This window comes from Myotis brandtii, unplaced genomic scaffold, assembly GCF_000412655.1.
Source record: "Myotis brandtii unplaced genomic scaffold, ASM41265v1 scaffold658, whole genome shotgun sequence".
In the NCBI taxonomy this organism is placed as follows: Eukaryota; Metazoa; Chordata; class Mammalia; order Chiroptera; family Vespertilionidae; genus Myotis; species Myotis brandtii.
The window spans coordinates 3,486,412-3,501,654 of record NW_005370558.1 but is presented as its reverse complement, the minus strand read 5'-3'; the positions used below and the strand labels follow the sequence as shown (position 1 = coordinate 3,501,654).

Genomic DNA, 15,243 nt, shown 5'->3' with positions numbered 1-15,243 from the left:
ACCCTTTTTTTTAATGATGTTTACTTTGAATTTATATTAGTTCACACAAACACTCCATCCATGCTTTTGTTCCGGCCCTCCGGTCCAGTTTAAGAACCCATTGTGGCCCTCGAGTCAAAAAGTTTGCCCACCCCTGGTAGTGGGAGAAATCACCAAGTCCAGTCAAAGGGTTAAGTACTGGGACGGTGACTCAGGCAGGGACTCGGGATTCCAGGGAAGTCTCCTAGCCTGGGATGGGATGGAATGAGGGTAGGGGCTGAGCTGAGTCTTTTTAAAGGAGCAAGAGTCAGTCTGGTGACATGCAGGGGACATGGCACTTCAGACAGAGGGGAGAGCATAAGTAAAAAGAGTAAAAACAGAGGAGAGGACAGCACCGTGATGGCGAACCTTTTGAGCTCGGCGTGTCAGCATTTTGAAAAACCCTAACTTAACTCTGGTGCTGTGTCACATATAGAAATTTTTTGATATTTGCAACCATAGTAAAACAAAGATTTATATTTTTGATATTTATTTTATATATTTAAATGCCATTTAACAAAGAAAAATCAACCAAAAAAATGAGTTCGCGTGTCACCTCTGACATGCGTGTCATAGGTTCGCCATCACTGTCTTAGGGGCTTACTAATTACCCCAGGCTTTTCTTCCCCCCTCCTCCCTCTCCTACTGAGCCACAGCTCTTTCCCACCCCAGGCAAAAGAAAACCACCATGAAACTACAGTTGTAATTGGCTAAAAGGGCTCGCGCGTGCACAGTCATATGCCCACACCCTGTTAACTCCAAGGTTAACTTCCTTCCACCATTATTGACAAGGCATAGATAGCTCCGTGGGCGGCAAATCCCATAGAGTCTCTAGCCAGTTTCCTTATGTGAAATTGGGAGCTGTACTGCCCTGTGATGGTTATGCATTAGTTTCCTAATGACTGCAAAAAATTTCCACAAACTTAATGGCTTGAAACAACACAAATTTATTATTATACAGTTGTGGCAGTCAGGATGCCTAAAATCTAGGCATTGGCAAGACTTCAAGGCCAGAGACTCTCTCCTCTCTCTCTCTCTCTCTCTCTGTATCTCATTCTCTGTCTGGGGCACTCTTGTCTACCTCGGAAGCTCTCATAAGGCCCCTGTGATTACATTGAGCTCACCAAGATAATTCAGGATAATCTTCCCGTCTCAAAAATTCTTAATCATATCTGCAAAATCCCTTCTGCCATAGAAGTTAACATATTCACAGGTTCTTCGGATTAGGACACGGATCATTTTGTGGACTATTATTCTCTCTACTACAGGTTGTAATAAGGAGCAAAGCAGGTCATATATAGAAAAAAAAATTAGGCTGTGGAATCGGGAATCTAGGGCTAAGCTTTGCATATGTGATGTGTATTGTGTGTGTGCATCCATGTATGTGTATAATGTATACATGTAACTTATATGTAATTATATGTGTACAGATTTATATATTCACATATATATATATGTATGATTTATTTTCAATGAATGGCCCGTAAAAGTTCCCAATTATGTAATTTGAATTTTTTTTTTAAAAAAAAGAGTCAAAGAAGGGCAGCTCCGCAGACTTCAAGAAATCTAGAGCTTGGGGGTGGGTGGTGCAGGCTAGAAGGGGTCAATGGGGGAAAAGGGGGACATCTATAATACTTTCAACAATAAAGATAAATTTTTTAAAAATCTAGATCTAGAAAGACATCAGAAACCGGGACCCAAGAACCACTGGAAATAAGTGTACATTCCCTGAGAAGCGTCAGGGGGCTAATAGATCATGTAACAATCGTAGGTAATAACAGCACAGTCACAGTAACACTCATGATGGCAGTCACAATGCCTGATGCATTCCCTGGCTCCTACAGGATGGACGCTATTCTCTCCTTTATGTAAGTTATCTCTAATCCTCACATCAGCTCTGTGATATGGATTAGTGTTACCCCATTTAATAGATTCTGACACTGAGGCCTGAGGAAGCTTACTGAGTTCCTTAGGGTCCTATAGCTGCTAGATGGTGCAGCCTCTATTAAAGTCAAATTTAATTAGATCCCACATACTTGTGAACTTGACACCTTGTGTCATCCTTAACACAGTCATATGCCCACACCCTGTTAACTCCAAGGTTAACTTCCTTCCACCATTATTGACAAGGCATTGATAGCTCCGTGGGCGGCAAATCCCATAGAGTCTCTAGCCAGTTTCCTTATGTGAAATTGGGAGCTGTACTGCCCTGTGATGGTTATGCATTAGTTTCCTAATGACTGCAAAAAATTTCCACAAACTTAATGGCTTGAAACAACACAAATTTATTATTATACAGTTGTGGCAGTCAGGATGCCTAAAATCTAGGCATTGGCAAGACTTCAAGGCCAGAGACTCTCTCCTCTCTCTCTCTCTCTCTCTCTGTATCTCATTCTCTGTCTGGGGCACTCTTGTCTACCTCGGAAGCTCTCATAAGGCCCCTGTGATTACATTGAGCTCACCAAGATAATTCAGGATAATCTTCCCGTCTCAAAAATTCTTAATCATATCTGCAAAATCCCTTCTGCCATAGAAGTTAACATATTCACAGGTTCTGCGGATTAGGACATGGATCATTTTGTGGACTATTATTCTCTCTACTACAGGTTGTAATAAGGAGCAAAGCAGGTCATATATAGAAAAAAAAATTAGGCTGTGGAATCGGGAATCTAGGGCTAAGCTTTGCATATGTGATGTGTATTGTGTGTGTGCATCCATGTATGTGTATAATGTATACATGTAACTTATATGTAATTATATGTGTACAGATTTATATATTCACATATATATATATGTATGATTTATTTTCAATGAATGGCCCGTAAAAGTTCCCAATTATGTAATTTGAATATTTTTTTTTTTAAAAAAAGAGTCAAAGAAGGGCAGCTCTGCAGACTTCAAGAAATCTAGAGCTTGGGGGTGGGTGGTGCAGGCTAGAAGGGGTCAATGGGGGAAAAGGGGGACATCTATAATACTTTCAACAATAAAGATAAATTTTTTAAAAATCTAGATCTAGAAAGACATCAGAAACCGGGACCCAAGAACCACTGGAAATAAGTGTACATTCCCTGAGAAGCGTCAGGGAGCTAATAGATCATGTAACAATCATAGGTAATAACAGCACAGTCACAGTAACACTCATGATGGCAGTCACAATGCCTGATGCATTCCCTGGCTCCTACAGGATGGACGCTATTCTCTCCTTTATGTAAGTTATCTCTAATCCTCACATCAGCTCTGTGATATGGATTAGTGTTACCCCATTTAATAGATTCTGACACTGAGGCCTGAGGAAGCTTACTGAGTTCCTTAGGGTCCTATAGCTGCTAGATGGTGCAGCCTCTATTAAAGTCAAATTTAATTAGATCCCACATACTTGTGAACTTGACACCTTGTGTCATCCTTAAGTTAGGAGGCATGAAATCTCAATAAATTCAACGTTGAAATTGTACAAGGTACATTATCAGACTAGAAGGCAATGCTATTCTGTATTAACAACACTCTAGCTACCAAGTGAATCTAACTACTTGAGAATTACAGAAAGACAACCTTCAGTGTAACACCCGGATAAGGAAAAACACAAACTTGAATCCCCGCCTCTTGAGAAAGGAGCAGGAGCTGAAAGGCTGCATTTCAAACTCATGCAGGGCGTGGCAAGGTCATACTTGGGAGCCTATGGCATTTATCAAGAAGCAAGAAAGCTTGAAACCAAGCAAGTGAAGCCTTCAGCTCAAGAGACCATAAAAAGAATCCTGAAGCACAGTCAAAGACAGCAGTAGGAAGGAATTAATACAAATAAAAGCCGAAATAAATAAAATAGGAACAAAATAAATAAAAGGAGCCCCATCAATAAAATGAAAAAAGCCCGTTCAATGGAGAGTGAGACAGAAACACAAATAAGCACATTAGGAACGAGCTAGGGACATCACCATGGAAGCACAGAAGATAAAACACATCTAATGAGAATACTGTGTATGACTATAGACCAATAAATTTGAGTCTTGATAAAATGCAATATTTTCTTAGAAAATATAAATTACCAAGTTAGAGTCACGATGGTGTGGAAAATCTAAATTGACAGATAACATAAAATAAACTGATAAGAGAGCTAAAGAGCTACAGTGGAAAAGAAGGCATCAAGCCCAGGGGATTATAGGCAGGTCCCACCACATCGTTTCTTATAAAAGCGATGCAGAGAAAGGAAAGGACAGTGCTCTAATATAGTCCACATGCTCACATTATCCTCAGACCCAAACTGGGCAAATATAAAGTCCTCCATCCCAAAAAATCCGTCCACATATTAGAGGTGATGAGTTCCTTATGTGGTCGGATGAAAAATCAATATATGAAAATCAGTACTAGCTCTCCTCAACATCAGCAATAACTCACGGGAAAATATAAGGGAAAACATAAGAGGAAAGCCGATCCTACTTGCGAGGTGGAGAAGACTGTAGTAATGGGAGTTGTGTGTTTCACACTATATTCCAAACATGAATCATTTCCTCCTAACAGTGGCGCGATGAGGTGGGGACTTCTTTATAGGTAAACAAAGGAAGTCCAGAGAGGTTAAGCATTTTTTCCAAGGTCACACAGTAAGGAAGGGAATCAAAATTTATACTCCGGTGGTCTGGATCCAAGATACGTGTTTGTAACCTCTAGAACAGTGGTTCTCAACCTTCCTAATGCCGCGACCCTTTAATACAGTTCTTCACGTTGTGGTGACCCCCAATTTCATTGTTACAAATTGAACATAATTAAAGCATAGTGATTAATCACAAAAACAATATGTAATTCTATATGTGTTTTCCGATGGTCTTAGGCGACCCCTGTGAAAGGGTCGTTCGACCCCCAAAGGGGTCGCGACCCACAGGTTGAGAACCGCTGCTCTAGAGCATAGTGCATCACACAAATACCTGTGAAGGATCCCCCCACGCACACTCACAAGAGATGTGCAAGACTGTTGTGATCAAATGTCCATACGTTCAGCGAAGGGTTTAAAGGGACATTTGATAAATGGAGATGCAAACTAGAATTAGAAGACTCACAACTGTGAAGATGCTGTATCAGTCAGCTAGGATAAGAGAAGCTATGTTGCTCTCCCGAATGGTCCTCCAAACGGAAGCTCACACACAAGATTTTATGCATTGTTCATGCGAGGTCCATTGTGAATGGGCAGCCCGCTTCCATCCAGCACTACGCGTCTGGATCCAGGCTGGCTGTGGCGAGAGAGGAGAGGGCTGAGAAACAGAGCCGGGTCTGGCCATGGCATGAGCCCTTTCAGCACAGATGCCGTCCTTCCCTGTCCTGTCACAGGGTCCCTCCAGCCCAGCTACAAGGGCATCTCGGAACTTCTGTCTACAGCTCAGGTCCAGGAAGAGGACCCAGCGTGTGACACCACCCCTGCCACAGTGGTCAGCAGTGCCCAGCACACAGTTGGCTCTTAATATATACTTCTGAAAGGGGAAAAAATATTTAAACCTTGCCCCAAGGTAGTCTACAAATTCAATGCAGTACCACCCCAAATTCCACTTGGGTTTTATATGGAACTTCACAAGCCAACTCCAGAATTCATCTGAAGGGGAAAATGAGTGAGAATAATGGGAACATTTTGAATAGAAAATTTGTGTTCTTGATGGGGAGGGGACTTACTTTACTATATCCAGACCACAGTATAGAGCCATAGTGATGAGACTGGAGTAGAATTATTGCAGGAATATCCAGATCATTCAATAGGGAAAACTCCAACGGTGTATACATGGTATACATAGGGATGTAGTATATGACAAAACAGCATTTCAAAGTAGTGAAAGCAAGGACCCTCAGGTCATTAGTACTCATTATAAAAATGAGTCAAAAGAACCACTTGTACCATGCCCAAAATTTAATTCCACATCGATTAAAGAACTAAAGAGGTAAAAACTATATATATTAGAAGAATATAAAGGAAGATGTTTTGTCATTGTGTGGCTTCCTGAGCATTGCACAAAATTCAGAAACAATAAAGGACCAGCCAGGATAGAGAGGGTATAAGATCTTAAAAGCAAGATTAAAATACAAATGCAGCCGAAACCGGTTTGGCTCAGTGGATAGAGCGTCAGCCTGCGGACTGAAGGGTCCCAGGTTCGATTCCGGTCAAGGGCATGTACCTGGGTTGCGGGCACATCCCCAGTAGGAGATGTGCAGGAGGCAGCTGATCGATGTTTCTCTCTCATCGATGTTTCTAACTCTCTGTCTCTCTCCCTTCCTCTCTGTAGAAAATCAATAAAATATATTTTAAAAAAATAAATAAATAAAATACAAATGCAGACTGGAAGAAAATGTTAATATATATGGAAGGAGAAGGGTCACTATTCACAAAATAGGCAAAACATCTACAAGTCAGTAAGGAAAAAGGTAAGAATTCCAATAGAAAAATGGTCAACGCATATGGTCGGACAATCTGCAGACGAAGAAATACACAGAACATGGCATGAAAAGATAGTGGACCTCACCAGTCATCAGGAAATGCAAATCCCAACAAAAGTGCGCTATTTTCTCCCATCCCAGATCGGCAGTAATGAACATGAAAAATGTGGGCAATGGGCTCTCTCATTCATCAGTGACAGATTGTAAGCTCGTAGAGTCTCTGAGGACAGTCATTTAAAAGATCTATCAAAATTTTAAAATTCCTAAAACATTGACCCAGCAATCCCTCTTCTAGAAATCTCTCTTACAGAAATGCACACACGTGCAGTGATATATGTACAAAGATCTTTATTATGGCACCGTTTGTAATAGCAAACAGCTATAAACAACCAAAATGCCCATCAATAAAGATTAGTTAAAAGCATTCTGGTACATTTATAATGTGCAATGCCAAATAACTATTAAAAAGATCTCTATGAATACAGATTTGAAAAGATCTTTAAGAAATAGTATTAGGTACAAATGCATGTCTCACAACACACATAGACACATACACACACACACACACACACACACACGGGTGTCCCCAAAAATGTATACACACTTTGAATAATTACAAAGGCGGTGCTTATTAAATTACATTTCTTTTTTAAAATGTAATAGATTATCTGTTAAAGTATGTATACATTTTGAGGGGATACTTTATATATAAATTATATTTAATGTGTATCTTTAAATGCACTGATAAAACTTTGGAAGAATACATAATAGTTAACAATGATGACCGCTAGAACAGGAAGTAAAATATATGTGGCGTGGGAAATGAGGAATTTCCACATTTTGCTCTGTAAGCTTTGGTAATATTAAATCATTTACAACAAAAGTGTACTTAATCATGAGTGTGTAAATCATTTCTCATATTTGCTGGGAAGTTCCTGGCATACATGGATTTACACTTTTTCAAGTCCTTATTATATACTCTGCATGTTTCTAGAACTCGCTTTAGCTGTACTGCAACTTTATTGAAGGTTAATTGCTTACATGTAACACAGGCAAGCAGAAAGGGAAATAGACATGACCAGGACACCAGGACACGCCTTCTTCTGGACCTTCCCACTGCACATTGGTTGGAAGAGACCTGCATTTGATTGCCAGCTTTGCCACTTTTGGCATGACATGCTTTATTTCTTGGCTCCTCATTTTGCTTCTTTGTAAGGCAGGAATGATGACACTACTTTTTTTTTCATGATCGAATATTGATATGCAAAGTACCCAGTGGATCGTATGTGCTCAATAAATAGAAACACCACCATTGCCACCATTCCTACAATTACCTTGTTAACTACCTGCAATTCCTGTGTGGGTGTTTTTGCATCCAATGTATCACGGGACCTCATAGCATCCTAGTCAATGAAGGTCGGAGTTTCTACCCCATTTCACAAATGAGGAAACTGGAGATTGGAGAGTCAAATGACTTGCCAAGGCTTAGAGAAGTCCAAAGACACAGAGATGATATTGATACAGTTTCTCCAATTGTCCAGCTCTTGTTTATTATGTGTGCTCTATCCCTTGTGTGTAGCAAAGGACCATGAACAGGTGGACACTCAAAGAATTCCCGTTTCTGGGTTGCTGTTTGTCAGGGGCTGGTTTTTATGCTTCCTCCCTTCTCCCCATGCCTCTCTTAAGAGATTCCTTTCCCACTGCAAACCCAAACATCGCAAATATTACTTCCACATCCCATTCAGCTGCCTCTTTGGTCCATAGAGGAGCGCGCCCTGCTGCAGAGGTATGTCCAGGGCCCTGGTGCTGTCAGGACTGGTCCTTACAGGCCAGCAGAGGCTGTGAACATTGCTAATTGAACAGAAGTGGCAGCTGCTGCCTGCGCTGTCCGTGGTCCTGGAAGAATCCCCTCTGAGCTACCAGGGCAATAAAAACCTTGTTTTTGCACTAGTCTTTCACCTTGGTCGACAGATACACTGGGAATAGATTCCGGTTTGAGGAGCTAGTTGATGATTCCCAGTGAAATGGTCTGTCATGCTCCTGGAAGTCTGTGTGCTCATGGAAAACCGTTTTAAATTTCCTTTGTGCATGAATGTGCACTCTGGGTTTCCCCTCGGCTCCTCCGAAATGTTACAAATGACTTCCCTTGGATTTACCGATTTGCAGGATTAATGTGCTTCTCTCAAGACACCTGTGCCCTAGATAGACTCCTGCCAGAAGAGCTGTCTCCATTCCTAAACTCTGACTTGTTTTGCAGGCAAAGGAGGCCTCGGTTTCAGGTCGCCTCTGCGGGGGCATCCCCACACGCCGCTAACTCTCGGCTCTGCTCTGTCACGCAGCTGCGTGGAGGAGTACAAGCTGGCGCCCGATGGGAAGTCCTGCCTCATGCTCTCCGATGTCTGCGAGGGCCCCAAGTGCCTCAAGCCCGACTCCAAATTCAACGACACCCTCTTTGGAGAGATGCTACATGGCTACAACAACCGGACCCAGCATGTGAACCAAGGCCAAGTCTTCCAGATGACCTTTAGGTATGGGGGCCGTCCTTGGCACTTCACTGGTTGAGTCATTGACCCAAAATATGGGCGGGAGGAGCCATGGGCACCATTGAACCGAGTCCTCTTACACGGGCAAGCATCTCCCCAAGCTCACTGACGCCCGCCCATGAGTGTTAGAAGTCAGAAAATTCAATCCATGAGGTTCCTTCTCTGACCTAGCTAGCCCTTATTCATCCCACCCTCCCATTTTTCTAACTCTGTCCACATATTTTCAATTTAATTTAAAATCCTCCTGTAAGTATAGTTAATGGAGTTTTTTTAAAAATTTAATTAATCTTTCAGTGTATTACAAAATAAGTGTCCTGTGTAGTCTAGTCAAGCAGTTCAAAAATAAAGACATTTAATGAAGTAGAAAATAAAATTACCATTACCCAGAGATACGCAAAATTAATATTTTCTTGAGCATTCTTAAAACACCTCTCCTTCTCCTTTCTCCTCCATCTGCGCGCGCACACACGAACACACACACACACACACACACACACATGCACGCACGCACCAAATCTCTGTAAAGCTATTTAGAAACCCCTTTACATTTTTCTTAGCAATATGTCAAAGACCCATTTCCCTGTTAACCAATACAGGGGCACATGAGAAACTAAATTATGAGACTACTCTCTTAGAGAGCAAACAGAACTGGAACTGGGTTGGCCAAATGATATGGGGATTGGACATGCAGTCTCATTGAGAAAGGCCCCCTGGGAAGGTTGAAGTAACAGGTTGTTCTCTTGGGAGAAGAAAGACCTTGAGTGGGATGTATCCATGCCTGAATCTGAAGACCCATAAGATGTAGAGGGAGAAGAACTATTCCCTGTATAAGAAATTCTCTTTTTTAAAAAGAACAACTATACTGTTAGGTAGTTTTGCATGAATTTGTGACAGGATATTACAAAGCAGGTTCTCCCCACCACTTGAGGTTTTACCAAAAAAAGTCAGAGCTAGTAAGAAACATCACCCTTATAGAAATTGTCATCCTTATCCCATCATCAGATTAATAATAGTGGTTATTGTAGTTGGAGTGGTAATAATGGCTGCTATTTATTAAGAATTACTATATATCAAGCTATGATGATGATGATGATGATGATGATGATGATAAGAAGAAGGGCCACTAACATTAATTCAGCACATGTGGAGGGCATTCTTAGCATCATTGACCCATTATGTCATGTCATCCTCACCATGGTCCTAGGGAGCAGGGACTGTGATCACCCCCTTTACCCTGCTAAGAAATGGAAATGTCTAGTGGCTTTCCCACATCCCCCCTCCAGGGAGAGGGAGGGCCAGGAGAATGCCAGTTTAGCTTCATCAGTAAAACCCTTGGAGGCCCCATGGCCTTCATTTCACACCTGAACAGTTAACATCAGAGAGGGAAAGGTCACCATCGAATGAGAGAGAGAGGACTCACATGTCAGCCTGGCTGGCTCCAAAGCCCTGCTCCTGCCCTCTAGCTCAGCACACCTCATCGCTTCCCATTTCATAGAACTAGAATGGAAATGTAATGTGAATTCCCTAAAAGCGTTCACCTAGGTAGTGATCGCACGCACTCTGAGCACCTAATATGTCCCAGGTCCCATGCTGGCGACTTGGGATACAGTGGAAAATGAGATGAAAATGGCCCCATACCCTGTGGTGCTTAGGTATTCTGTGTGTGTGTGTGTGTGTGTGTGTGTGTGTGTGTGTGTAAGTGTGAATGTGTGAGTGTAAATGTGTGTGAGTGTGAATGTGTGAGTGTGAGTGTGTGTGTGAGAGTGTGAATGTGTGAGTGAGTGTGTGTGTGTGTGTGTGTGTGTGAGTGTGAATGTGTGAGTGTGAATGTGTGAGTGAGTGTGTGTGTGACTGTGAATGTGTGAGTGAGTGTGTGTGTGTGTGATTGTGATCTTCTGCATTTACTTAATTTGCAGTAGGTACTAGGAAGTTAAGATACAGGGTTCCAGGAAAGCAATCGGCAGTGGGATCTAATGCAGTTGGGTGTAGTTTAGAGAGGGGCGGAGCACATCTGTTGGACTAGAACACAGTAATAAGGCTTTGGGGTCTACTTTGTACATGACATGTTATTAAACTAATACCTGGAAGATGAGGGGGAGTTAGCCTTAGAAAAGGTCTCAAGCAGAGACATATATTCTGAGAAGGAAAAACTCTCTAAAACTTCAGGCAATGAAGGCTGGTGAGGTTGGAGCTGAGCAAATGAGGGGGGATGGTATGCAGCAAAACCAGCTCAGTAATCGGTGGCAGGTCACAGGAGCCTTGTAGGCCTGGTCTTTATTCTAATAGCAGATGGGAGGGCTCTTACTGGTTAAGGGAGGGGAGCATGTCTTGACTGCATTGTAATTTCCACCCTTGTGGTGGCTGCCTCTGAAGTAGATTGTGATGAGGGGGCAGGAGGAGTGGAATGGAGGGTCAATAAGGTGTCTGTGGTTGAAGCCACCTTGAAGCAGGATGATGGGAATAATATTGAAGATAAAAAGGAATGTTGGGAGATAGTTGTGAGGTATAATGAGCAATTGCAGGCAAAAGGGTAAGGTTGAAGGATCAGTCAAGGGTGATAGAGTGACTGGCAGCCACACAGCAATTTAGTGGCTGAGCCAAGCCCTCCAGTTCCCAGCAAATTGCTTTTTGCTACTCAGAGGCTTAAGCAGAAGCTGAATGCTGCTTTATTGGGAAAACTCTGGGAGAAATTTAAGGACAATCTGGATGAATTACTTGACACTGAGATTTTACAATACTGGTTTTCTGTTGTTTTAATAAAATCTATGAAACTCTACCTTGAGAATCATGATGGATAGAATAATGCTGTGTGAAAAAAAATAAATTGCCCCTTGTAGCTGAGAAAGGAATTTACCAGCTTGCAGATTTCACGCTATTGAAAGAAATATATGAAAATTTAATTTGCAAAATGGTGTTCCAAGGAATGCCAGTGATTTCCAAGGAGTTCCCATGGGAAGCGTTTTGAGAGGAATTATAAGGAATGATTTGTGGTTCCATATACATTTTTGGATTCTTTGCTCTAGTTCTGTGAAAAACAGCATGGGTATTTTGATAGGAATTACGTTGAGTCAAGAGATTGCTTTGAGTGGTATGGACATGTTAATGATATTAGTTCTTCTTATCCATGATCTTGACATATGCCTCCATTTATACCAGTATGTATCTATTTCAGTTTCTTTCTGGAGTGTCTTACAATTTTTGTGTACAGATTTTTTACCTTGTTGGTTAAGTTTATTTCTAGGTATTGTATGTTTTGATGCAGCTGTAAATGGGATTGGGTATTTTTTTTTAGTCTACCTTTGTGATAGTTCATTATTAGTGTGTAAAAATGCAACCGATGTCTTGATAAACGGCTTCTCAGAGGATGAGGAGTTGGAAGAGGGAAAAGAGCCATAAGGGCATTTTCCTGTCCAGGAAGAAGCTCAGACATATGGATAAGCAGAGGGTAGAGTCAGGAAAACAGATCCCCAGAAAGACCTGCTCCAAACCCTGGTCCCACACATGACAAGCATAGTCCTCCTGCCTCCTCTTATAAAGGGATGTTGCATCAGGTATCGGGCACTGTGATAGGCACATTGTATGTTTTATGTGGTTTGATTTTTCACAGCTACCATCAGAGTGGCTGCATGTGATAAGTGACCAAATGCACTAGCTCTCATTCTCTTGTATGAAGATTAGCTTGGTCCATTGGGTAGTAAGATGCTAGATCTTTTTTTTAATCCTTACCTGAGGAGTGAGGATTTTTTTCCCATTGATTTTTAGAGAGAGTGAAAGGGAGGGGGAAGGGGGGTGTGGGGAGAGAAGGTAGAAGAGGGAGAGAGAGATTGATTCGTTGCCTCCTGCATGTATGTGCCCCAACCAGGGCTGGAGATTTGGAGATTGAACCTGCAACCCAGGTACGTGCCCTTGACCAGGAATTGTACCCCTAACCCTCTGGTGTGCAGGCTGACTCTCTAACCACTAAGTAACACTGGCCAGGGCAAGATGTTAGATCTTGAATGGCTTCATGGAATCCCCGGGTCTTAGTTTATATATGGAGAAGGGACTTGGCTAAGGTCACAAAGCAAGTCACTGCCGAGCTAGCCCATGATCAAGATCTCCTGATGGCCCAGAGGGATTGCCTTCCTCCTCCCAACAGACTGCGCAGGAGGAGAGAGCATGGCTCCTTAAAGCCTGACGGGGGAGTCTCCAGGCTCAGACAGTTTTATCCCCATGAGGCGTTTTTAATTCAGCCTCACATGCTGTCCATTGTTCCCAACCATTCAATTTGAGGCGTCTCTGAATAGCCAGGGTCTGTGTCTGCCCTGATTTGCTCCTGGAAGGGAGTATAGTGAACAGCCCACTCTTTTTCTTTGGATAACAGCCTCCAGATTTAGAGAACTTCCCAGACTATTATTAACTCAGAGTAGCCCATTTCTCGTAAGCTCTCTCATCATTGGCTTCACTTAAACTTTCTTTGCAACTATTTCCATCTCCAGACCACGTCACCTCTTGGAGCCACTTGCTAAGGCAGTTCTGATGAGTCTAAATTCACCTCTTTCAAGTCTCCCTCCCTGAGCCCCGGACAGGTTATGGGGGTTTAGGGGAGCATTGTAGTTCCCTTGTCCCCCAAGTTCCAGAAGGCAGGCCTGCAGATTTTTCAGCATCAAAGGCAGTCATCATTTCTCACCTCCTTTCCCTCCCTCCTGCAAGTAATCTCCAGTCCAGGCCTCCTGAGTAGCCAGCAGGCACCCCTCCAGCTGTCCTGCCATCTGCCTCCTTTCCTGACAACTGCCTTGTCTGGGCTTTCTAACTCTCTCCCCGCCGAATCCCCAGTGTGAACGCTACAGCTCTGCTCAGTTCTCCCTGCCCCTGCCCAGATCCCTGCACCTAGCAACTCTGAGAGGAGACAGGTCTGCATTCTCACATCCTCTATTGAATCTCCAAAAGAGCATCCCAGATTTCTGCTTTGGAAAAAGTCTCAGGTTCCAAGTTTCCGAACTGGACAATCATTTAAGGATTAACCAGTTCAGAACTGACTCCTTGTGGTGCAGATGGAGACACCGAGGCCCAGGAACCACTATAACTTGCCCAGTGGTCACCTTGATGTGGGCCCCTCGACATTAAAAGTTAGAGTTTCTGACTCCCAAACCAGTTTCCTGGTTACTGGTTCTGTCGTAAGGGATGCATATAACTTGGAAATAGCCCTTGTTAGCATGTGGTGAGACTCAGCAGAGGGAGGACCCAAGGGCACTAGGGAGATGTCAGATTCAGAACCAAGGAGGGGTGTGAGGCAAAGCCCCCCATGTGCCTGATTCTGCAGGAAGGACCCCATTCCTGGCCATGTCCTCAGGTAGCCACCTGTAGGGTGCCGCCTGTCTCTGGGAGATGAGCGTGTAGATATGGTTAGGACCTTGACAAGTCCAGGAGTTATCAGCCAGCCACCTAGTGTGAAGGTTAAGTGTGGCACACTCTAGGAGACACACACACACACAGATGGAGACGGGCAAGAGTGATAAAGGGAACAGTCGGAGAGAGAGAGAGAGAGAGAGAGAGCGAAGAGACATAGAGAGAGACCAAAGTAGAGGAGGCATAGAGAGAGAGAGAGAGAGAGAGAGAGAGAAAGGACATAGAGAGAGACCAAAGTAGAGGAGGCGTTCAGTGAGAGTCTGGGCCGCAGCAGGGACGGGCAAGCACAGAAGGAATGAAAGTGATGTTGACCGGGGGCAGGGTTAAAGAGATGGAGAGGGAGAGGGGGAAAGGTTTGGAGAGGTGTGAAAGATGGAAGGGTTAAAGGAGAGGCCTCCAGTGATAGAGAACAGCATGCGTCTTACTCTCTACAGTAAAATAAAATAAAAAGACACAGAGCTGATACTACAGTCACAAGGGAATTTATCTCCAGGAGGCAGTAAGGGTTGTTTTAAGAGACTGGCTGCTGCCAGGAGAGTTCTGGACGAGGAGTCCAGTTCAGACGGAGATGCATGGACATAAAGTCTCTAGTAAACTGTCAAGGTCTGTGGAAACATGAAGAGTCAAAGATCGCACCCGAATTGCCCCTGAACCCAGTAAATGAGATCAAGCTCTGTTGGCACTAATCCCTTGCGCTGCTCTGTGTTGGTCCTGGTGAGCATGCAGGGTCACTCTCGGAATCCCCTCCCCTCAATTCTTAAAAAAAATATATATATATATCTTAATTGATTTCAGAGAGAAAGGGGGAGAGAGAAACATCAGTGATGAGAGAGAAACACTGATCAGCTGCCTCCTGCGCTCTTCACACTGGGGATTGAGCCCGCAATCT

At 43.1% G+C, this 15,243-nt stretch overlaps 1 protein-coding gene across 2 annotated transcripts in view; it reads left to right on the top strand.

The window, feature by feature from the left end:
* Nucleotides 1–15,243, top strand: part of ASTN2 (astrotactin 2) — a 668,892-nt gene that overhangs the window by 356,697 nt on the left and 296,952 nt on the right. For both annotated transcript variants that reach the window (XM_014528918.1, XM_005880933.2), the window contains exon 12: nt 8,763–8,951. In XM_014528918.1, coding sequence (XP_014384404.1) covers nt 8,763–8,951 — 189 coding nt within the window. The remainder of the gene's footprint in view (nt 1–8,762; nt 8,952–15,243) is intronic.